The 25,046-nt window shown below is 51.9% G+C and overlaps 1 protein-coding gene across 2 annotated transcripts in view; it reads left to right on the forward strand.

Annotated features, from left to right (window-relative positions):
- The window catches only part of Hs1bp3 (HCLS1 binding protein 3), a 29,209-nt gene extending 4,947 nt beyond the window's left edge, over positions 1–24,262 (forward strand). For both annotated transcript variants that reach the window (XM_021652795.2, XM_060365647.1), the window contains 5 exons: positions 1,437–1,644; positions 3,961–4,180; positions 16,171–16,325; positions 17,529–17,664; positions 22,135–24,262. In XM_021652795.2, the coding sequence (XP_021508470.1) occupies positions 1,437–1,644; positions 3,961–4,180; positions 16,171–16,325; positions 17,529–17,664; positions 22,135–22,390 (975 nt within the window). In that variant the 3' untranslated portion in view covers positions 22,391–24,262. The remainder of the gene's footprint in view (positions 1–1,436; positions 1,645–3,960; positions 4,181–16,170; positions 16,326–17,528; positions 17,665–22,134) is intronic.
- Positions 24,263–25,046: the final 784 nt, after the last annotated feature.

Below are 25,046 nucleotides of genomic sequence, written 5' to 3' on the forward strand. Positions count from 1 at the left end.
AGAAGAGCTAAGGAAGAAAATCCCAGAGGCATGAGCTGGCCAGCGACAGCTAAGTCTGTCATTGAGGCAGAAGGACGAAGCTGGGTGATTGAAGTTGCAGAAGGCAAGGGAACACAGAATTTCAAAACAGGAGTGATGTGTTCACATATTAACTTACCCTTTGGTCATTTATGGAAGGAGTTCAGACTGGTGAGGAGGAAAGACAGACCTTGGGATCTTAGGATAAGGTAAAATGAACCAGATCCTTGGTTCGGTGACTGCAGGCAGCCAAAACCAAAGGAAAATGATGAGTGCACAGCTCTGTGACAGTAAGGGACCAAATTCTAAGAAGAAGGTATATCACAAATCTTGCTTTAAGGGACATTCCAGGACAGTGCTATTTTTCATCTGGTCGCTCCCTAGAGCAACTCTTGGCCGAACCCAGGTGGTACGTCAGCTGACAGTTCTGCCTCCTCCGTGTTCTGTGAGTGGATCTGCTCCGAGGGGCACTTTCTGGTAGTCTGACATGACCTCAGATGACCTGAGCTCAGTGCATCCATGTCTTCAGAGATAGGAGTAGGGAAAAAAAAATGCTTGATGCTGGGGCCTGAGGGAGGGGCAACATCCTGGAAGCCCTTGGGGTCCAGGGCAGTTTGCTCCATCCCCCACAAAGATCTGGATGTCAGAGTAGGGTGAATGAACCATCACCTGTGACACTTCCACGTGCCACGATAGTGCTGCTCTGTCCTACAGTAATGCCCAGGCCCTGTGGAAAGCATGCCGGGGTGTGTACAGAAACACACCGTGATATCTAGGGGTGCAGTCCACAGTTATGCTCCCAGGTCCAAAATCCCCCTGGAATTTTATGAGTTAGCTAGAAGGATTAGTGAGCATTTTCTGTCTATTCCTTGAAAGGATATATACTTTTTAATAAAAGCGAGCATTGAGCTGCTTAGCCATGAAGTGAAGCCAGTTCCCAGGGAGGAGCACTGTATCTGAGGTCTGGCAGACACCTCCCCTCTCCCTACCCCCACTCCACTCCCTGTTCCCTACCCCCACTCCCTAGCGGCGTCCTCATTGCACAGACCTGTACATTATCAGAGGACAGGCAGCAGTACGGTTGGCCAGTGTTTGGCGATACCAGCCACGCAGAGGCACCAGGTGTTTTTGCGTTCGAACTTCAGCTCCCTGTTGCTCTTGTCATGTTTGCTGGCAGCTGCCTGATATTCTAGCTAGAACACAAATGGCTGAGATCCCTGGATGGTGCAGGAAGTTAGCTTGGGCTTAAAGCTCCCTCCCTGCCCCTCAGCCTGCCTAGTCTTTGGGTCTGTGGCCTGAGCCTGCATGGAGGAGTTTGGCCAGCAGAGGGCGCTCACCCCTCACATATCTGGTGAGGCTGAAGAAGCTTCTCACCCTCGGCTCTTCTCTCAGGAAACCACATGCTCCTCTCATTCCAGGTCTCCAAAAAATACAGCGAGATTGAGGAGTTTTACCAGAAGCTGTGCAGTCATTTCCCAGAAGCCAGCTTGCCCCCGCTGCCTAGGAAGGTCCTGTTTGTCGGGGAGTCTGACATCCGGGAAAGGAGAGCCATGTTTGATGAGATCCTACGCTGTGTCTCCAAGGATGCCCAGTTGGCAGGCAGCCCAGAGCTGCTAGAATTCTTAGGTACCCAAGGCTTTGTCTCACGGCCCTGAGGTCTCTGCAGCCCAGAACCCACCTCAGCACTGTGACTCAATGGCAGGCCCGTTGCCACCCACTTGAGCAAGGCTGTTAAGGCAGTTGGGCCTCAGTGACCTCCTAGGCTCGACAGTGAGCAGGAGACCCAGCCCTCAAGGGACTAACATTCTGGATGCCAGCTGAGTAGTCACAGAGTGACCTCCCCATGGCCTTCCTGCCATCCTCGTTATATGCCTCCCTTCACTTACTCACTTGTGTGTACACATATCCCTCCTACTAACCAGACCTGACAGCCTGTGCCATCCAGGGAACGTTGTACTTACCTCCACACCCAGCCTGCTGGCCCAGTCCCTTGTGGGCGTCATACTCAGCCCATGTCCCACACAGAGAATATGGGTGTGATCTGGCACCCAAAACCAACACTGGAGACCTCAAGCTCTTCTGTGTAGCCTCAGGGAGCCCCCCCACCCCTGCTCCCTCTTTGGCCGGTGTTCTCTATCAGAGAAGGGATTTCCTGATGGAGATGTCAGGGGTTGTATGAACTGACACACAATCCGTGAAATGCTTAAACAGAGCCTAGCACCAGGTGATCAAAAGACCACCCCCTTCCGGCACTCCTGTCTGCCTAAATCCCGCTGGGGAAGCATATGCCCTTTGTGTCCTGAATGATGGGGCCAGGCTGCACCTGTGGATGGCGCTTATCTCTCTCCCCTGACCTCCCTCTTCCAGTCAGTCATTTAACTTTGGTCTTTTCTAATCCTGTGGGTCGCCAGTTTTGCAGGATGAGGCATTAAGTCCCATAAACCAAACGTGAAGGGTGAAGAATGCTTTCTAAGCTTTCAACTACTGAGTAATATTTATTTATTCATTCATTCATTGTCTCATTCATTTGAGACAAGATCTCTCTACATAGCCCTGGATATGTATTGGAACTCACTACATAGGCTAGGCTGGTCTCAAACTCACTGAGATCTGCCTGCCTCTTCGTCCGGGGTACTGGGATTAAAGGTGTGTGCCACCACGGCTGGCTGAGTGATTTTTATTTTTTAAGTGACGGTTTTAAAGGAAAACCACCCAGTCACTGCTTGCATAGAGACGAACAAACAGTCCAAACCTACGCTTCTTACAGCTGTCTGTGGGGGAGAACTAGCTATTTATTGCCAGCCTCTCACAGACGTACGTTCACAAATACTGTGTGCTCGGAGGCTGCAACGAGGCCAGGCCTCTAGGGACATTTCTGGGGGCTTGCTTCCCCTTTCCGAACTTATCATAAGCACCTGTCTCTGAACCATGCTTTGAGAAGCGCTGGTGTAAGCCAGTTGTCCTGGGGTGATCCCAGGTTGTTCCGGAATCGTCCACGGACTCACTGCACTCATGCACGTGAGAGTCTGATAATACGGGCTCTTGGAGCTGTCTGTTTATGGTTAGGCCAGTGGAGTCCCTTGCCAGGACCTACTATGGTAAAACATTCTGAAAGAGACAGTCCAATCCAAGCCTCATTTGTACACTGGCTGGTGTACAGTGAGCTGCTGGGCATTGGTTTGGTCATTTCTGTGATACTGGGTGTTGGTGGCATGCTGACCTCTGGCGTGACACAGCTGTTGCCCTCTTGATTTCTTAGCAGCTGTGACCACTTACCTGTATATGAACTACAGGTAAGTGGATCCGTTAACCTTCCCTCATTGGGGTGGGAGGGACTCAGAAGGCTCCACCCCTCCCCAGGGGACAGGTAGGCCAGATAGAGGGCCAGACAGACAGATGGATGGATAGATAGGTAGATAGACGGATGGATGGACAGACATAGAGATGATAGATTAATGGTTAGACAGATAGATGATGGGTGGATGGATGGACGGATGGATGGATTGCCGAACAGATAAATGGACAAGCAGTTAACAGTTGTTAGGAGGGAGGCTTTTCTTATGTGCTCTGTTTTTAAGCCCCTCACGCTCCTGTAGGTAACTGAAGTTAACCTCACACATTGTTAGACATGGGTGGACTCCTCCCTTTGTTTTCAGGTGGTCCTCTATCTGGGATGAACAGAGATTTGTCCAAGTCCACCTGACAAAAGTTCATGCAACACTGCACCACAGAAATCCTGGAACCCCTGCCTTAGGCTTGTTCTGACATTCCCATGGTGGCAGCATCACTTAGAGGGATAGCTCAGACTCTCTACTCAGGCTGAAGCAGAATTTGGTCCCAGGCGGTCACAGGAAGCCCTCAGCCTCAGAACCTGGCTTCGGAGGGTGGGTGTGGTGCTGGCTCTTTGAAAGTCGACATCAAACTCTTCTTTTTCTTCCACAGGTACCAGATCCCTGGGAGCTACAGGCCTTGCCACCAGAGATCCCTCTGTCTTGGATGACACAGCCAGCCAGCCAGGGGACATCGATGAGGCGTTTGACTTCTTTGAACAGCAAGATGAAGTGCCACCACCCACACTGGGCCTGAGCCACAAGGATGTGGAGAAATCCTTGGAGGAAGCAGAGGAGGAGGAGGAAGTGCTGGATCCCCTGGGTATCATTCGGTGAGTCTCCACTTGTTTTCATGTCATTTGCTCAGTGGTGTCTGGGCCATGGCGCTTTAACCTGGCGTGCTCAGCAGAATTTGCTCTGCTTTCACCTCTGTATCATCATCTCTTGTGGTTAGGCTCAGAATCACCCACCCCTCCCTCGTCACATCCCCCATCTGAGGCTAAACTCCAACAGAGTTAATCCCAGGATAGCTCAGTAGTACAGGCTCCTGGAGTCGGTCTACTGGCAGTAGGACTTTGTTCTTGCAGAGCGAGTGGTAATGTGACTGTTTGCCCTGGAACATGCCTCACCTCGTGTAAGGCAGGGTCCCCGTTAGCTCCCCCAGGACTGTTGGAGACCTCCATGAATAGGTGGGTATCAGTGCCAGCAGGCGCTGACTGCAGTGACAGGACAGTCCCCTTCACAGGCTCACACACACTCCAATAGAAGATGAAGAGGCCGTCCAGCTAGGTTCACTCCTCTCGGATACATTCAGCCAGTCAGTGAGCTGCTCCTGAGCCCTGACTGCATGAACCACCCTGTGGTGGTCATGGGGTCAGGGCACAGGCTGGAGGAGGAGATGTAGAGCCTCCAGTGGACGTGGGCTGAGAACGCAAGGGCTTACCTAATGGAAACCTGCTACTCAGCCATCCAAGAATATTTTTTTTTCCTTCTTGGCTTGAGCAAAGAGCAACTAATATTTTCTGTACTGGGCATCATACCCCTTACTTCACATATTGTGTCTCATCTGCTCCTTGCTTTGTAAGCAGCAGCTGTAGGTGAAGAATGGTGCCGGATTGGCACTGAGTTTGAGGGCTTACTGCTGGGGCCTGAATCCCAGCTCCATCTCTCAGTAGCCATGGCTCCCTGGCTCTCTGCCTCTTTCTTCAGTTTTCCCCAGTAAATAGGCTCTTGACGGTACCCACTGCCTGTGGCTCTGGGGACGATTATCTAGGATGTGTAGATGTTAACATCAGCTGTCATCGTAAACTGCGCTTTCAGCAGAAGCAGACGAGGGGCCAGGGCACCCTTCTCAACAGTGTGACAAATAGGTCTTGGGAATTTACTGCTATCCTCACTATACAGACAAAGGAGGCCTGCCTGAAACTAAAGGCACCAGAAGATTAGCCAGAGGCGTGTTCAGTGTACTGACATTCAAAATGAGGTCCCCAAAATGCTGCCCACCCAGCACAGGCCTTTCCTTCCAAGTGTGATATATGAGCCCTGGGCTGCAGGGCTGTGAGACCACCACAAAGGAGACGAGGCCTCACACTGGGCAAAGGTATCCAGGCTCAGAGACAGCAGCAGGCTCAGGGGAATCAGTTTCCTCCCAATAGCCTCCAAGCCGGTCGGGGTGGAGGTTTGTTCCCCCAGGGTTAGGCAGTAAGGATACTAGGGTGAATGGGGAGAAGCCTATAATACCTCCTCATCAGCCTCTCCCAGTCCTAGGGCCCAGCTTGGCCTTTATTTTGTTAAGGATAAGGCATTGTTTGAACTCCCGCCATCTGTCGTTCTAAGTAACCATGAATAGTGCCAAACTGAAATGGACTTTTGAGGCCTCACCAGCCCTTGGCTGAAGAGCATAGTTAGCACAGTGGCTCCTTTTTTGGGTAGGAAAATGCTCCTGGGGTTGGCATGTGCTGCCTTGAATTTCTTACTCTAGTAGCAGAGCTGGGGTGGAGGCAGTGTTAGGCTGCGTGACAGCCAGCCTAGGACCACCTGCAGCAAGGGCTGTGCTCTTGGGGGACTCTGGCTCCCAGATTCTGGGAAAACAGCACCAAGAGGACTCTCCTTCCTGCCAGATTTTCTTTTAAGGACCCACATGACACCATTTGGTATTATCGGCCCTGTCAGGAATAATAAGAAATGTTTTTTCGAGAGCTTTTTTTCAATGCCAGGAACTGAGCTAATTGGCATTTGCTTGTGGGAGCTCGTGTTACCTCTGAGACAGCACTTTGGAAATCGGCTGTGACCCGCAGTTAAATGTGTCGTATGTCAGGACACGCATGTATATGCTTTATATGAGACCGAGCGAGGTTCAAGAACATGGGAAGCCTTGTTGAGTGCGCTCGGCGATGATGGCTCCGACACCGCTTTGTTTGTGAAAAGATTCATGACATGCCAAACTGCTTTCTGGGCCCATTGCCGACGCCGCATGGCAAACAGCCCTGGGAGGCTGATACTGGCATTGTTTTTGTTTTCCGTGGTAGGACACTGGGGTCCAGAGTCAGGTGGCTTGAGCTCATTCATACAGCCCCGAGTGACAGAACCAGGGCTTGAGGCCACCTGCAGTCATCTTTAGGCAACGTGGCAAGAGCTAGGGGAGGGCTTTTACACGTGGGGAAATCGAAAGGCTCATCGGCCAGGGGCTTGGCCAAAGCCTGGCTCTAGTTCGGGTTCTACTGCTGTGATGAAGACCATGGCCAAGAGCAACTCGGGGAAGAAAGGGTTAACTTGGGTCAAGTTCACAAAACAAACCAACTACAACAAAATTAACCAGGGAACTTGGTATGTGCCAGAGCAGAGACTTGAGGTCAGGTTTCCCACTCATGGACACAGGGCTGCCCACCTTACCCTTTGATAGAATAGGAGAGGTTTATAATCTGCATTCCTCTGCTCCTCTACACACACACAGCACCCCCACTTCCCATCCCCCTACCCAACACACACACACACACACACACTCCACCCTGGACCTTCCTGGAGCGGCTTTCCTTGTAATCAGCCTCAGGCATTCCCCTCTGTGGCCACAGGGAGGCGCTCGGGCTCCATGTCTGGACTGTCTGCAAGGGTGGGAGCAGTTGGCACAAAGATGGAGCCTGGCTGGCCTGGTGGCTTTTCTTTGTCTTTTCAGTCTGCCTCTGACTAGGGAGAAGTCAGCCTTGTTATACACTGTTAGGGAACAGGGAAAAGCCTACACCCTAGTGCATTCAAACGGCATCGCTTCTTATTTTCTGGGGTTTTTCTCTGACCCTGCCTGGGTGCCCTGTGGACTCCAGACATATCGTACATACTGTTTCATGCTCTGCTTTTCCAATTAATGTCCTGTCTCAGGCACCTTTCTCTGTCATATATACTTTCTGTCTTCAACTCTATCTTAGCATCTTTGTGGCTCTGAGAAAACTGTCCTGTGCTAGGAACAGTTTTCATTGTGACAAAAAAAAAAAAAAAAAAAATGGTCACTGGGAGCAATTGGAAAATCCTTTTTCCCAGGAACACAGCCGCTTTCTTGCATTCACATCTCCTTTAACCATGGAATTATTTCAGATCTGTGATTCCATACACTGGTATTTTCCACGTCTTTGTTAGTTTTCTCCCCACATCAATGCTATAACTCCCCAGACCCTGAGCCAGTCCCACAGGCCCAAGTACGGCAAGTGGCACTGTCGGGGGGGAGAGGGGACAGCCTGCAGACATTGAGGTACCTTCCATAGGCTTTGCTGTCACAGGCAGGAACTCAGAGAACTCATGGGTACAGAGTTTTCATTCTCTGGAACTTTTCATCTAAGTAACAGCCCCAAATACCACTGTCTGCCACTCCTTCTCCAGCCTGTTTGCTGGTGACAGAGGACACAGCTGGCCCCTGTCCCTGGCTGTCTGTGACCATGGCCTCTCAGACTCTCATGGGGGGGGCAGGACTCAAGCGAAGAAGACATTGCCTTGGATACTGTTTTTTCACTGTTTTTATATAGATTTTGCTTCACTTTTCCGTGAAATAACTGCTTGTGTTAAGTACAAAAATAATACTTGACTTTTCATATTTGGATGAAATTTCTGCTCTGGGATGATCCTTCAGTTTTTGACTGTCTGCAGAACCCCTGCTGGTCCTCCTAGATTTGTACACCCAGCATCCGGAACGCATGGCAGGAGCTCTGGGGATGGGGTGGCCTTCAGCCTTGCCCCCTTCCTGCCTCCTAGCAACCCTTGAATAGCCTTCCTTGGTGCCTCTTCCTAAATAAATGACACTGTCATCACTCCTGTCTTGGGGACTTGGAGTCGGAGAAGAGGCCTTTGCTGGCTACCTCTTTATAACAGAGAGGAGTTAGGGCCTGGAACCAGGTCGCGGGCGATACAGACTGCCGGGCCCCCTCAGCCCTGTGTGGAGCCCCAAACTCTGTCAATGAGCCCTGTATGTCATATTCATGCTTACATTTCAGGAGCCCAGGCACCAAAGTATGCAGAAGCCTGAGCGAGGAAAGAGATGAGCAGGGCATCCCCTCTCCTCCTAATCCCTCCTGCAACTCACCTTGACACTCTCTGCTGTCTGTCCCCCACTGGAGAGGGTCTCTGAGGACCAATACCACAGGGGAAACACCAGGAGTACCTCCACGGTCCCAGATCCTGACCGGCTCCCAAAGTAGTAAGGGAGGCAGAGTCAAACCATTCAGCCACCCTTACCAATGAGCATAGTTATCCCCTGCTACTGTGTTTCCCATCCGGGTTTCCACTGCTCCTGTCCCAGCCTCAGTGAAGAGACTCTAGGGACTACGGCTAGCGCAGTGATTCCTGGCCTTTTTATTTTAGTAGCAAAGGGTTCTTTTCCAGAGAAAAGCTTCACACAGGCCCCCTAATGTAAAAAGCAGACCCAAGTAGAATTGCCTTCATTCGAACAGGCATGGGAACTCGATCATTGGCTTCCAAAGTGGCCCCAGATTGCTTTGAAAGAAACCGGGACCTCTTGTAACGTAGTCTGAAAAGCAGTGAGAAAGCTGGAACTCTAAGATGTCTGACCATCCCCAAAGTAAGGCTCAGCATTAAGATCCCAGCTTTGAAGCAGGCCACAGGCAGTTTGCTGAAGAGCTGTGGCTTCTTCAGTTGTAAAAAAAACAGTTAGAGTTTCAAAAGCAAGGGGACCTCCGCAGTGGTGGAGTGAGGGCTGTCTAGCCTTCCACGAACTTTTACCATTCCCATCAAAGCCCCAAAGGTTATAGGCCCAAGAGTCATAAAGGAAGAAAGGAAAGCTCTCTGTAAAATGTTGTAACTAGTTCATATTCCTCCTGAGGCCTTTGTGTGTCTTTAGATCAGATGAACCATAGAAAGTGGTGTGCCTACGTCCTACTGTCAGCAGATCTCAGCGCCAGGAAATAGCTTATGTGCATATGGGGATTGCCCTTCCTGCACCTGAACAGCTCAGCTCTACCCCTGGGAAGAAAGGGTTGGCTGAGCTCTTGGTGGAACTAATGCTTACCTGATTCCTCAGGGATAGTCACGGGAGCACATGTCTTCCTGCTTGAGGCTGTCCCCAACATCAGACGTTCACAGCATGACAGTCTGTGTTCACTGGGAGGTTGGACGCAGGGCTCTGGGTGACAGAGTTAAGGAGCATTTGTAAGATAGCAGGAGCATCCAGAGAGTAGACGTTTCAGTGACCAGAGGGATGGTTGAGGACATGTCTCTTCATGCCCAGCTGAGACCACTGCCTGTGCCAGCTCTGGACTTCTCCAGTTTTCTGTTTGCTTGCTTGCTTGCTTGCTTCTTTTTCGAGACAGGGTTTCTCTGCATAGTGCTGGCTGTCCTAGAACTCACTCTGTAGACCAGGCTGGACTGGAACTCGGAGATCTTTCTGCTTCTGGCTCCTGAGTGCTACGACTAATGGCATGTGCTACCACCCCGCTCCCCCGGACTTTACCATTTTTATCCACTTGTACTCTGCTCAGATGACATGGGTGGTGATGGATGGCTCTTCAGCAGTGGCAGCCAGCTTCTTCAGTCATGCCAGTGACTGAAATATTGTGAAATGTTGATGGGGACAGAAGAAAAGACTGCTCAAATAAGAGACAACAGAGGCTCGTTCTGCAGTAGCCAGGGTGGTAGAACTGACCACCAGCACCTGCATTTGCCAGAGACTCCAAGGCAGGCAGGCAGGGCTTGAGCCTCACAGACAAAAGGGAAGGCAGGGCTGCACTGTCATTGGGGATCTGTCAACATGGACACCTATAAACAGGGTATCCTGGATCTTAAGGAATCGTTAAGGGTGTGTGTTTGGCTTGCTTTCTCTGATTGGTCCCACTAAATTGGTAGTGAAGGTGACAATTAAGCAACCTGGCAGGTATTGATCACGCTTGGCCCCTGAGGACTGACATCTGCAAGGGCTATGGTTTGGCTTCCTGAGCTGTTTGCTGCAGGCTCTGGGCAGAGTAACCTGACCCGCCTTGTCCCCTTGTGCATATTGTATCTCTGGAATAATTACAGCAAGACAGGGCTGGACATTCACCTTAGAGCAAAGGGTTGCCTCCCTGCAGGCGAGACCCCTTGGTTTGCAGGTGGTACATGGTAGGCGTGAGACAGAGAAAATGAAATGGTATCACCCAACCTCTCTCTGAAGTTTCAGTCTGTTCTGTGAGGGAGCCTGACTCTTCGTGCTGACAATTGCTGCTCCAGGGAAGCTAGCTATGTGTGGACTGCTTCAGTTAAAGCTGTCCAGGGATAAAGTTCAGCAAGTCTTTTATGGATTGGGGAGGTTGACCAAGTAAACCCAGAACCTACATATAAAAAGCCTGAAGTGCTGGCATATGCTTATAATCCTGGGACTGGAGTTCTGGAGACAGGTAGATTCCCCAGAGGGCACTGGCCAGCTCTCCTCCCCTACTAGCTGAGCTCTGGGCCGGCTAGAGATCCTGATTCAAAAAAACCAAGGTGCCAGGAAAATGATGGCTGAGATTGTCTTCCACATACACGCACAGGCATGCTCACATGTGCACCTGCACATACAGAAAAAGATCATTTAGGGGCCCCCTAAGATTTTCTGCAGTTGAAATAAGCAGCTGAATTTAATTTGTGAAGATAGGAAAAATGCTTTCTTTTTAACAGCAGGAAAGTTACATCATTGTTGCCATATTTGGTGAAGCATCACTGTGGCTTTGAAGGTGGTCTGTGTCTTGGTTGTGTACTCCCAACCTTCTGTCCAAATCCAAGCAGGCTGCCTGTGTCTGGAGACCCTCTCTGTTAGTCTCAGGTCCAGGACAGCTGGTGCCCATCACTGGTTGCTGTGGGAGGTAGATGAAGCTGGAGTGGCTCCACAAGGCCCCTGGGTGGCCAGAGGGGAGGCTGCTCTCACGTGTCAATCACTGTCACCAGAAGTGCCTGAGCCACAGGGAGTAAGACACTTCTTGGCCAGGCAGAGCCTTGGAGCTGTCGGCAGCAGCTGCTGCACATCTCCCTGTGTGTGCTACACGCCTGCCTCAGAACGTGGCCCGGCTGTGCATCTGTCTCCTGTCAGGCACACAGCAGGAGAACTGGAGTCTGTGCACCAGCACGAACATGCTTACACATGCCTGTGGCCGTCCAGGGACCCCTGCCTACCTCACACAGCCCATGCTGGGCAAGATGCCTCTTTAGATAGCCGTCAGGATCCGCGCAGGTTCACCAGGAAGTCAGGCTGCAGACCCAGCCCTGTCCCTGGTGATGACAGGAGAATGAATCTTATGTCAGTAAGTGGCTTTGTCTCCTCGCAGTGCCGAGGGTGAGCTGTGTGTCTGTGGATAGCTGGGTGGAGGCGTTGGCCTAGGATAGCATAGGAGGAAGAACGCTCAGAGCCCCAATGACTCAAACCCCAGATGAAGTGACAGACCCCATCCATCCATCATTTACAGTTCTTATAATGGTGTCGTACCGTTTCCTCTAGTACTTACCCCGACCTCGCCTGCCACTCATGCTGCTGTGTTCCTCAGCCAGACCATGCTCTATGAACAAAGTTTCATGGGGGACAGCTTCCCCCTCCCTCTGCTTGCCATTATCCAGAGGGATATATGTTCTTGTTTTGTCACAGTTGGACTCCTGCAGAGTGCGCAGGGTGACCGGCAGCTGATACAGAAGAGCCAAAGATACGTTTCTACCCTCAGCCCACTCGGCCAGCTGCCTGTTTCCATTACCTCCTCCAGGGATTCCTCCCTGAGCCCTCATTGACCCTTCCACCCTTTGTGCTCCAGCTGTGACAGACTGGTTTTTCCTATATGGAAATGACTGGTGTCAGTGACTGACTGCTCAGCCCACAGCCTCTGGGAACAGTTGCACATCTCACGCCTGTCTGTCTGCATCACCTAGCGCAGGCACCTTTGTGTGGGAGGTGACTGGTGAGCGCTGATCGTAGGAGGCTCTGGGGTGGGGGAGGGGGACCGGAATGGCCGGGCTGCAGTGATGAAATAGAGAAAGGGCTTTGTAAACATGAGCTCTGAGACTGATGCTGTGACGCTCACTCCCTGTCTCCTCCCTGGACAAGCCGGAACGGTCTGAATTAGAGATGTGGTCGAACTCTGTCTCTCTGTCTGTCTGCCTGTTTCTATCCCTCCTTCCAGTCAGATAATCTGTCTTCCTTCTATCTGATGACTATCCAGCTACACAGAGGACAAATGCCTGCATGCCTGCCTACCTTCTTCCTTCTAGTATTTGCTGAACGCCTTGCTGCAGTGTTAGGACCAATCAGACAAGACCCTGGTGCATCCCGGTCCCAAAGCTCCATGTCCCCTGATGTCCTCTGTCTTCCCTTGGGAGGTCTGGAGAACTGGAGGACAGGATGGCTCGGTGGGGTGGGGTGGGGTACAGACAGTGCCTGGCTAAGCCACTCCTGAGCTGAACAGCTACTTTATTTCAGTTCAGCAAAAATCACAGATAACACCGAGGAGGACAAAGATATGAGTCTAGTTTGAGGGGGAAACTTGCCCAGGACAGTCCAACCTCATTTGTGCAGTCAAGGCCAGAATGAGCAGAAAAGCAGGGAAGTGTTGCCCGGCTTCCTGCCTTTTCTCTCATGCCTCCCTTGCTCTTCAGGCACTCCCTGCTCTGTTTCCTGCTGCTCTTGAGCCATAGGAAACTTTGCTCCCCTGCCCTCTGGGCCCTTTGGGTAGCATGTGTGTTGAAGGTGGTTTCTGAGTAGAGAAGTATAGGACATCAAGGACAAAGCTCCCAGCAGGCCTTCCTGAAGCTGCTGGACCAATCAGTGCTGCAGAGCCCACTGGATCCAGGGCCAGGGGCCAAGCAAGGATGTTATAATAAGTGATCAAGGGATCTACTGGTGGTGAAACAGAGCCCACAGTTCTCTTCCTGTCTCCGAGGGCTGGTCCAGGGCTTCCCAAACCCAACTGATGGTTACATTCCACAAAGAGACACGAGCAGAGCTTCCAGGGTCCTCCAGACATATTGGCCCAGGGAGTCTGGACTGTGGGCATCCTTGTTAGATCCATGGCCTCTGTTAGCATCCCCTTTCAGGGCTCACCAGGACTGTCGATCCTACCTGATGGATGAGAATGAAGGGGAGCCCTCCCCCAAGGAGCAGCTGAGGCCGCACTGCAGGATCTGAGAGGAGCGAGAGCTGAGGCCCCTGACGGGTGCTCACTATGAGGCTAGAGATCCTGGTTCCCTTCACCCACCCCATCAGCCCAGGCAGGGCGGAGCCTGCAGCGGTGCCAAGCAGGCACTTCACCATGGTGGCCCGTGTTGATGGAAGAAGAGCAAATACTGGGATAGGGACAAAGATGCCACCACTGCCCTTGAAATGTGTCTCCCCAGCAGACAGCAAGGTCAGTCCTATTCATGAGGAGGAAGGAGTAAGAGCATAGGATCGGAAGTCATAACTATCCTACTCCCAGCTCCAAAATGCCCAGCCTGCTGTTTGGCCTCCACGAGACACTCGGCTCCTCTGAACCCCTGCTTCCCCGTCTGGCACATGAGGCCACCCTGACTGATGTCTAGTGGATGGCCTTCCACATAGGTACCTTCCTGACTTCCACAGGATCTGCCCTCAGCTATGGCTACAAGCTAGGCTGGTCCCTCAGTTAGGGTTTCTCTTGCTGTGATGAGACCCCATGAACAACATGAAAATGGGGGGAGGAAAGGATTTATTTCATCTTACAACCTGTGGTGCAGCCATCATCCGGGGAACTCAAGACAGGACCCTGGAGGCAGGAGCTCATGTGGAGGCCATAGAGGAGTCCTCCTGCCAGGCATACAGGCTTGCTCTCTGAAGCTTGCTTATCCTGCCTTCTCATACAACCTGGGACCACCTGCCCTGTGGTGGTACCTCCCACAGCGGCTGGGCCCTCTCCCACATCAGCCTTCAATTAAGAAAATGCCCTACAGATTTGCCTACTCTCCAACCAGATGGAGGTATTTTCTCAATTAATATGCCTTCTCAATTAATATGGCGCACACCTTTAGTCCCAGAACTCGGGAAGCAGAAGCAGGTGGATCTCTGAGTTTAAGGCCAGCCTGGTCTACAGAGTGAGTTCCAGGACAGAGAGGGCTACACAGAGAAACCCTGTCTTGAAAAAGCAAAACAAACAAACAAACAAAAAACAAAATAGATTCCTTCTTCCCAGATGACCCTACTTTGTGTCCAGTTGACATAAAAACTAGCCAGCACATTCATCTGCCTCCAAACCGTGGGAATAGTCACTGGCCTTGCTGTACCCAGGGACCTGCTATTTTTATCTGCCACTGGATGGTCTGTGTAAGTTTTTGGCAACCATCAGCCTCTGTGCACTTTGCCACAATGTTGCCAACATGAACTCAAAGAGATGACCTCAGTCCAGTGGAACTGGCTGCCAGGCATTCAGGCAAAAGCAATCCTGGTTTCCAGTAAAAAAAAAAAAAAAAAGGAGGGGGGCATCTTAAAATGTCTAATGTGGGTGGCAGCCCCTAGGCGTGAGGTCAGCTTATTAAAATAAAACCAAGTTTGTGATCTGGAGCCAGTGTCCAGTCACAAAGGGAGCTCAGATCATGTGATCTGCCTGTCCACCTGGACCAAACAGTAAAACTGTGGCACACCCCAGAAGCCCCCCCATTTTCCTTCTGCAAGCATCCCAGGGCAAGAGCTCATCGGTCAGTGAGCAGGTGTGGCAGAGCCAAGCTGGGCCGAATCTAGAGGAACTTCACGAAGGAGTAGGCTGCCCCGGGGTGCCACAGCAGTCAAGAGAATGGTGCATGTCCACTGCTGACAGAAGACATGAGGTGAAACAGAGGCTTAGGCTACATGATGGTTAATATTGTCAGCTTGATGGAATCTAGAATTAGCCAGAAGACAAGCCTGCGCGGGCATCTCGGGAAGGGTTTTCTGGATTGGATTAATTGAGTTGGAACACCCCTCCCCTCCCCCCCAATACGGGCAGCACCTTTGCATGGTGCTGTCTCCTGGGCTTCATAAAAAGGATAAGCAAGTGGAGCACATTTCTCTCTCTTGGTTTCATGACAATGGCTGCAGTGTGACCGGCTGCCTCATACCCCTGTCGCCATGATCTCCCCCCCCCCCCAATGGTGGACTCTACCCTCAAACCATGAACCCAAATAATCCCTGCCTTCTTCGGGTTGTTTTTGTTTTTGTTGTTATTGTTAAGTATTTTGTCACAGAGAAAAGAAAAGTCACTAATAGAGGCTTCTTCCTGCTCTCCTGTACCCTGTCACTTGAAGTTTGAGCCCCAGGTCACGTCTACCCCATGTCCAAGCTGTGGAGCGCAGCTTTCTGAGCCCGAGACCCAGGAGATCTATGTTAGGCACTCTGACCTTTAGAAGAAAAGCATCTTGTCAGGACATGTGGAGGCACTGGAGTGGACCTTCCGGGTTAGGAGCTATCTGGCCGTCAGTGTCTAATTCGGGTAGTCTCTGGCTTCTCCCTGCCCTTCCCGCTGCCCATCACACCTGAGCACGGTATGTGACTCCTTCAGTTGCAGGCCTCTCTCCACTCTATTGTCAGATTGTAACAAAGCTCGTTCCTAGTTCCTAGCACACGCTCGGCCCTGCCTCCTCCAATCTCCCTCCTCACCCCTGTTTGACTCCCTTAGGCCAGGAGACCTGTCAGATGGAGATTTGAGGACCACTGAGGTTGCTTCACCTGCCAAGATTGCTCTGGTTGAGTTGTCCCAGGGCCTTTCTGTGGTTCTCTCCTGAGCTGCTTCTATGGCCCTTGGCATCTAGACGGCCCCCCAGCTGAGCTGGGAACCTGGGATGACCAGTAGGCCACCTGTGCACACCTGTACACACACTTGAGAGTTCCTACCTTGTGTTTTATCTCCAGCTCTAAGAAGCCCAAGAAACTCCCAGAAGTGGCCACGAGGCCCAAGCCTTCACCTCGGCTCACCATCTTTGATGAGGAGGAAGACCCTGACGAAGAGCTCTTCAGCCCAGACAAGAAGGTATCCTCCCAGAGACCTCTGGAGACCACCCAGGACTGTGAGTACTGGTGTCATCCCTGGTGTGGGCGCGGAGCTTGGTGGCTGTCAGTGTCCCTGAGCAAGAGGATCTCATCCTTGTCCTGTTTAGATGGAATACAGATTAGGTATGTAGAGATTTCCTGCTGCTGTCCCTCACACCTGCTGTTCCCACAGGCTAGAACATTTGGGGATTGCACGCTCTGAATGTCCTATAAAGGAAGAGAATGACCGTTTGCTTAGTTGCTTAGAGACCGAGTTCCTTAATTACATCTGTGGCCACATGGGCCCTCAAGCTCCCTGGAATTGTTAATGGAAAGCGGATGCTGGCCTACCTTGGGCATGCATGCAGCTCTGCATAGTTTTTCACATAGACTCTACTGCATGGCATGGTGCAGGGTTCAGAGGGATGCTCAGCAGCTCTGGCATGTCCCCAGAGGTCTCTGACCTTTCCTATGCCTGCCCAGGTCCTCCTCCCCAGGGAGAGAACTTATTGATTCATCCTCTGCTTGGTAAGCATCCAGCAAGGGAAGGTCCAGCTCAGATCTCCAGCCTTAGAATCTCAGAGCTCATGGGGAGATAAAGATAGATTGAGTCATCTGAGTCTAGCATGAGTCTCTTTGGCACAGCACGAGTCTCTTTCAGAGCTGAGCCCAAACGTGGGTTCCCCTAGGACAGTGGGCATCCTGGGAGGGAGCGCAGTTGCAGATCCCCAAAGGCCAGGGGTCCTAGCCATCTCCACTGGGAAAAGATGCTACAAGTAGAGCTAGGATTGATACTCCCAAAGAGGCAGCCATGAGAGGTTCGTGAGAGGTTGGGAAAGCTTGGACTTACTAAAGTGGGCCCCTATGGGCAATTCGTGTCTGTTGCCCCTACTCCTCATTCATGACTTTGGCAAGATCTGTGGCTGGTGGGTGCCTCGCAGGACTGGCTCATTAGTGCCTGTGGGCAAGTTCATGGGTCCAGTCCCGTACGATATCCTGAGAAACCACTCCCCCCAGCAGTGAGAAGCCCTAGGGACTGGAACAGAACCGGGCCATGGTGAACAGGCAGCTCAGACTTACAGAACTTCTGTGCTTTTGTCCATCCTTCTGCGATATGGGCTCCCACCACTCTGCTCGCCTTGCCTGCCCACTGGGGTATAATGGGAGGCTTAGCAGGACTGCTCTCTGGCATCTGAGGGCAGACCAGCACTTCCTTTACCATCTGCTACTTCTTCCCACAGCCCTGAAGCTGTTTGATGACCCTGACCTTGGTGGGGCTGTCTCCCTGGGTGACCCTTTACTGCTGCCAGCTGCCCATGAAAGTGGAGGGCCCGCATCCAGCCCAGAACACGGGGATGCTTCCAAGAAGCTGTTCAGGTACTGTTATCTCCAGGGAGGCTTCATTAGCTCTCACCCGAGAGCAAGAGTGTTTTACCAGTTTCAGCCCATGAGAGAGGAGGGACCCAGACCTGGCTGAGACCTGCTGCATGAATGGCTAAAAGTGAGTGAGGGTTTGCTCCAGGAAGGCTGTCAGCAACCAGGGCAGCCCTTCTAGTTCTACAGAGAACTACAATTGTGTTCTTTTCACACGTCTATTTTAATAGTGTCTTTAAAGGAGTAACTAACTTATATAATTCATGAGCAAGTATAATTGGCATGAGTGGGTGTTTGGGAACAAATAAAACTGACCCTTCATATATGATGACATGTTCAGAGAGAACAAAGCACAAATGTACTACAGAACAATGGCCAGGCCAACACGAAGGTCCTCTCCGAGGAAGGGAAAGCCATGACTAATCTGTTACATGAAGGTTGATGTGTGTGTATGTGGGGGAGTGGCTATTTCCCTAGAGCTTGCTATGTGTCCAGTGTTGTAAGAGATTCGTTTCACCACAGGTAATCCTATTTACCCTTCACACAGCCCCTAAGATGGGTGCCATTCTCTGCAATTACAGGAAATAGTATAGGAGAGATCACTTGCCCAAGGCTACCACTCCTTTTAGCCTGTGCTGCCACCTCTCTGCTCCAGTGGAAGCCCTGGGCCCTTGGAGAAGAGGCTGGGAGGCCTACCTGCTTTCCTGCCTCACGCTGTCGGGTTCTCCCTGACTTCTTGGGCAGCAGCCTGCTTCCTGGTTGCTTCCATTACAGCGTCTCTACCTCCCTGTCCATGGCCCCCAGGATGCAGTGTGTGTTTGGTGGTGTGCATGAAGCGGAGCTGCCTCACTCCAGGAATACTTCATATGGCACAGAGGCCTTTAGTCCCTGCAGGCTGTCATCTGCACCCCTCGTTAGCAGCCCCAGGCTATTACACAGCCCTCTAAGTGCCCGCCAAGCCTGAGTCACCTCGATGGTGTCTTGTATTTACATCTCCCAGAGGCCCCTGGCATCTGTTCACTCTCTCTTCATGTGTCCTCGCTCCTGACATCCTGCTGGCTGAGAGGAGCCAGGATCTTTGTTGTTCCATTAGGGAGGAAACTGAGGCACAGAGAAGTCTGACAGAGGGTGTATACTCATGGGACAGATGTCATGGGGCCTCTCCTGCATCCCACATTATAAACCCTTTATTTTGCATCCCACATTCCAAGGAGTGCTGTTCTGTGGGTGTGTCAAGGCAATTTTCACAGGATTCCCTGGCCAGCTGACACCAGCTTTAAGCAGGCTTGTCATGCACAAGCAAACACTGCCATGCAGCATTTCATGGCTTTATTGGTCCCCGGGACCCTTCCTTTTTCATTGTGCCTCCCTATCTTGCACAGCCCCTGGGAATCACGGCTTAAAGAATGTGGGCTTTGTGTCCCTGCCTCCATTAGCAGGCATCTGGCGGTGAAGAACTGCTTTCTTGAGAGCAGGAGCCAGAATGTATTATACTTTGGGCCTACCTTGTTCCTGTTCAGGCAGTAATTGGACTTCCTCTTGGTAGCAGCCTTTTACCTCTCCATCAGAGGTTAGTCACCTACCTCTACCTTGGCATCAGTTCTGAGGCAGCATTGTTGCAGTTCTGTCCTTTGTGGGAGCTTAGGAAGGAGGAGAGAGAACACTTCAGGACATCCACTTCAACCCTTTGCTGGTTGACAGCATACTACCTGGAAGAAAGAGGAGCTGGACCTTGAGCTAGTTAGGCCTGTTCTGAGGAGCCCATGTGACCATCTGCATGTGGTGACACTGGCCATGCTGGGGCTGGCATCCCTCCCAACCTCTGCAGATAAGGCTGGGACTCTGTCCAGGGAGTCACAGCTGTGCTTGAAATCAGTCTGAGGTCTTTAGCTGCTGTTTAGCTCTCCTAAAGAACTCTGATGACAATTCTGTCCCATTGAGCTTGTCGTGGGCACCCTTGAGGTCCTCCAGAGTATGGAAAGAAAGCCAGGCCCAGACCCAGTGCGTCAAGAAACAAAGGCTGCCTGGAGAAAGCTGATACACACTGGGGCTGAGATGGGCAGGAGCAGTCCTCCCATGGCTGATTACCCCTCCCAGCACCTCCCTACACGGGCTGGTCTTTCTAGAAACTGGCCCACCCATTCCCTTTATGCTTACTTCTTTGCCCCCCAAGCAGGCTCTGAAACCCCCAGTCACCCCAGAAAGCAGGCAGGACAATCCAGAGCTCCCATGCAGCCATTTTCTGGTGGGCAGTTCTCTGGGAGCCTGCACTGTGAAGCTCTGTGCTCACCCAGGCCTCTTTCAGGCCTCGGAGGACCAGAGAGCATTGTTTAGACCCCGAGCCCCTCCCCATTCCAGTCCTGCTAGGGTACTCTTGCTCCTACTGTAAGGACACACTGACCAGGGAAGAGAGCCTCCATCTCACTGGCCTGAATCCTTTTGCTTTTCATTCTCACTGCCCTTTGCTCTGTCCTTTCCCTCTCTCGAATCCTGCCAGTTCATGCCAGGGCCATCTTCCTTATTTCTTTCCTTAGGAACCCTTTCCAGTCACACCCTTCCCCAGCCATCAGTGACTGCTTCTTGGCCCCTATCATTATCGGGTCCTCTGGCCAGCTGGGTTGGGGTATCCTGTGGGAGGAGTGAGGCAACGACTCTTTTATATCTAATGCCTGCTCTGCTTAAAATTACATGGCTGTAGGTCAAAAGTCAGTATATGCAGTATTCTCTTGGATTTGCGAACCACTTCCTGTGTGCTGTTTTATTTGGTCCTTACAAGGATCCCTGTGAGGTTAGGGGGAACAGGAACCACCCATCCTTTAACAAAGACTGAGAGAGCCAGAGAAGTGGAGAGAGAGACAGAGAGTGGAGCCAGAGAGATGGAGTGGCCAGAGGCCACTTGCAAGCTAAGAAGTGGAAGCCAGCCCTGCTCACAGCTGCTGTACAACACTAACGTTCACCTTCCCTTCCTGAAGATGAGGAACTGAGCATGGAGAAGCTAGGTGGCCTTAGGTCAGCTGCTTTCCATGGCTGGGCTGGGCTGACCTGACATAGCAGAAGGATGTCTGTGGAGGTAGCTGTCGCGCACAAGGGACAGCCCCTCCCTGAAGCTGGAGAAGGGGCCTCCGTGTAGGGGTACCCAGAAAGGTGAGCACCCTCTAGGGAGCCAGCACCTGTGGGTCAGCTGCGTTTTACCCTCACCATCACCGTGAAGACCAAGCTGGCACAGCCCCACTTCCCTATAGTTCTGCTCTCACCTCTGTCAAACAGGGTTCGTATCTGCTCCCAGCATTTAGAGAGCATCAAACAAAGTCAAGAACGTGGAAGTACCCGGCTGGTGGTGCTTGCTACAGGGCTAAATGGGCTGTTGGGTGGAGTGGGTTAACAGAGGCGTGTGGTACACGTCTGGTTCTGAGATAGTTCCTCACAGCACACGCTCCCCCAGGCTAAGAACAGGTGGGCAGCAGGCCGCCGTGGGGCTGTCCAGCACCAGACATGCTCTCCTCCTTGCCAATCACTGCTAAAGCCTCAGTCCCTCCCATCAGCACAATCAAGGACTGTGCGTCATCACCCGGTCTTTTTTGTTTATTATTATTTTATTACTTCGTCGTGTGGAAATACTGTTCTGCCTATTTGTATATCTGTGCACCATGTGTCTTATGCTCAGAGGCCAGACGAGAGATTGGATTCCTCAGTACTGGAGTTACAGGTAGTGGTGAGCCTCCTCCGTGAAAATGTTAAGGATTAAACATTCTCCGGAAGAACAGCCAGTGCCCTTAGCTGCTGAGTCATTGCTCCAGACCCACGTGACCCAATCTTGATGAGTGCTGGCTGAGTCCACAGCAGCCTTTACGGGACTCTGTCTAGAAAACCCAAGTGAGTCAGAGAGATGCCGAGGCCAGCAGACCCCATCCCATGGCGGCTCAGAATCCTGTGTTTAACTGTGTCCCTCAGTGGAGCTGATTTAGCTTCATGTTATACTTCCCAGGTCAGATATCCTTGTTGTGATCCGGGTAGGACTATGACCTAGTGCCCTCTCATTGAGCCACCCGGCCTCTTGTACTGTAGCTTCCTGCTTGCAAAGTAAGACACATATATGTCCTTCCCTAAAGCAGGGATTTGGAAGAGAGATAATGATGCTAAGGTGCTACAGCAAAGGTCGGGTGTCTGGCACCAAGCAGCAGGCAGTTATTTCTGAAGGGCTGGGAGCAAAGTCCCCTAAAGATACCAGCAGGTTTGAAGTGGCATCACCACTAAGGGAATGGCTGTACCCTGGTTGCTGGGGGGGTGGGGAGTCAGAAAGACCTGCCCTTGGGCTTCCTCTCAGTGTTGGTTGGATGGTGCAGTGAGTGAGGTCTTGACTTGAGGCAACCTGGTAGCTACTCAAACGCTTCTATGGAGAATGGTGATGCTCCAGGCTCTTGCTCCTTTTGTGAATATAGTTATGCCCCAAGACTGCTCTCTTTGGTTCCCTAGAGTTGAAGAGGACCTGGACCAGATTCTGAACCTGGGATCTGAACCTAAACCGAAGCCCCAGACTAAGCCCAAGCCTCTAGTCCCAGCTAAGCCAGCATTGCCCAGGAAACCGACTGTGCCCCCCTCTGTGGGCCTGTCAGAAACTGGGGCTGGACCACAGAAGCAGCAACAGATACAAGCCATGGATGAAATGGATATCTTGCAGTACATCCGGGACCATGACACACTTGCCCAAGCCTCCCCCAGCCTCTTCTGACCCCCCCCCCACCCCAGCCTGTGCTGGGCCTGGGGAGGAGGCCTGTTTGTGAATGTGTGGGTCCTGACTGCAAGGCAAGGACCACCAGTGGAAGTGGACGCCTGGACCCCAGTCCCAGTGCCATACCTTTTCCTTTTCTCCTGGGCTATGGGATGGACAAGGACTCTCTGCAGAATGGACCAGGGGGAAGGAACCAAGCCACATGGTCCCCACCCAGCTGGCTCTAAAAAGGAGGGTACCTGTGGGCTTCTTTTGCTCTGCAGGGGCCTGACCTTAAGGGGGGGAATGAGATCAGAGGACTTTGTCACCCAGAGGAAGGGACACCTTCTGCATACTTGTACCCAGTGACTCTGCCAGTTCAGCAAAGGAAGGAGTGTTAACCCTGAGCCTAGGCTGGGCTAAAGGGGTACCTGTGACAGGCAGCTCTTGAGTCTCTACTTGGCCTGGCTGCTGGAACCCCATGGCATGTTCTGAGCAGAAACCCCAGTTATCCAGACATCCCTGACCCAAGTCCCTTCTGAGTCTTCTTTGGCTTCCAGTGCTCAGAGGAAAACTTGGGCCCAACCTTGCCTTTCTAGGGCATGCAGGGCTTCCAGGACCCCACGTCTTCCACCTTTTCCCTGGAAGCGACTGGTCAGCCCATGGCCCTTTTCATGCAGCTGTCAACAAAGTGGGTCTTAGTATCCCCCAGAGCTTGGCCCATGGAGTATGAGACTCTGAGGCTTCTTTCCCAAGTCTCTGTCTGCCCTCAGGATCAGAACTTGCTCATAAGCCTTTCTCCAGTGGAGCCACCTGCCAAGGGAGAAGGAGCTGTGTACCAGGGCAATCCTGTGCCTTCTAGTAGATGGTGTTCCATGGAACAAAGAGTGTTAGAGTGTATTCTTTGTGTCAGGAACTAGTTTGTTCTTGTTTTAATGAAATACCATTTTTAACAAAGTGCACCCATTTTGTTCCTTGGCTCAGTTGTACTTCACAGAGGCATTAGAAGGGCCCAGTTGGGTCCCAGAGCCACTGCCAAGATTCCCCAAATGGCACAGTTCAACCGTTTGCTGCTGTCAGAGTGTGGGGTCCCCAGCTCTTTCTTGGAGTAAGACCTACAGGATCAGGCTGGGAGTAACAGGTCTGACCTGTCTTGCATCTTACCACATCCCTTGTCAGGGGCCTAGTTCAGAGCAGGCCACCTGCCCAGGCTGAATAAGAGTAAATAGGTGGTTCTAGGCAGAGGGCCAGAGCACTCTTCCGCTTGCCAGGCTGAGGGTCTCCTCAGAGCCTAGAACTGATGCTAAATAGCCCCCGCCCCAACGCTATTTCCCTTTCACCAGCAGGTCTCCACCCCCTCCATCTCTTGGTGCCTAGCACCTAGCCCAGTGCCCAGAAGCTCTCCCCTTCCCCAGTCCCCTTCCTCACTGACTGCAAAGGAAGGTTCAATAGATGGGGAGAGGTCACATGGCCTAGACTTGTACAAATGTGTTCATGGGCATCTTTGGACACTTCTCCCTCTGCATCCATTCCTCTGTGCCTTGGCTACCAGCTCTCTACCTCTCTTTCACACACACACACACACACACACACACCTTGCACCTGTTCCGGGTGATAGATGACATAGGAACTATGGGTGTGTAAGGGCTTGAATGACCGTGGACCCATCCCCGGCTGAGGTCTCTAGCAAACCCGACACACCACCTTCTAGTGTGGTTCTGCCCACAGTGGGGACTTGTCTGCGTGGGACTTTGGGGCACCCTGGCATGGGTGTTCGCCCCACAGGTAGTAATTTTGCAATCATGACTTGTTTTGATTACAGATCTGTGACCTGTGGAGCCAGTCTTGTGTCTCCCAGCTCTCCAGTAAAGTCTGCGTGCGACAAAGTTCAAAGCCAGAATTCCAGTGTCGTTCTTTCCCATGCCTGGGCTGATTGGAGAAAAGTGGTGGTGGTGGTGGTGGTGGTGGTGGTGGTGGTGGTGGTGGTGTGTGTGTGTAGGGGATTGTCCTTTGTAACCAGGGAAGGTAGTCTATGTATGCCCACTCTGCCCCCTTCTCTCTCTCTCTCTCTCTCTCTCTCTCTCTCTCTCTCTCTCTCTCTCTCTCTGTTTATCTGTCCTGTGTGTGTCTCTGTGTCCCTCTACCCACCTCTGTCTCTGTATGTGGCCCTCTGTCTCTCTCTGCCTTTCTATTTCTGTCTGTCTTTGTCTGTCTGTCTCTCTTCCTCTTGCTTCCTCCCCCCACCCTCTGTAGTGGGGGTCTGGGATAGTCCTTTTTAACCAGGGAAGGTGCTCTCATGTCGTCTGACTCTGTCCCAGCCCTCCAGGCTGTCTCCTAGCTGGGGCCAGGAGAAAGGAAGGAATCTAGTCTTTTCCATTGTATAAAATGAGGCAGAGGGCCCTGAAGTCCAGGCCCAGTGAGAGTCTCTGGCCAGCAATCACTCAGGCAAGCCCTGTGTGGAAGGAAGACCCCCTTTTCCAGATCCTCTACTTGGGTACCTGTCATGGCTGGAATTGTCATGATTTCAGGCATGCCCTACCTGATGAGTGTTCACAGGCCTGACCTTGTACCCCAGCACCCTTTGTCTTAGGATCTGCAGCATACAGCCCTGGAGACTGTGGTCCACTGCAGAGCAAGCAGCTTCCCAGGGAGCAGTCTGAGCCACCCCTGAACGTCT

Source organism: Meriones unguiculatus, chromosome 1, assembly GCF_030254825.1.
Source record: "Meriones unguiculatus strain TT.TT164.6M chromosome 1, Bangor_MerUng_6.1, whole genome shotgun sequence".
Taxonomy (NCBI): Eukaryota; Metazoa; Chordata; class Mammalia; order Rodentia; family Muridae; genus Meriones; species Meriones unguiculatus.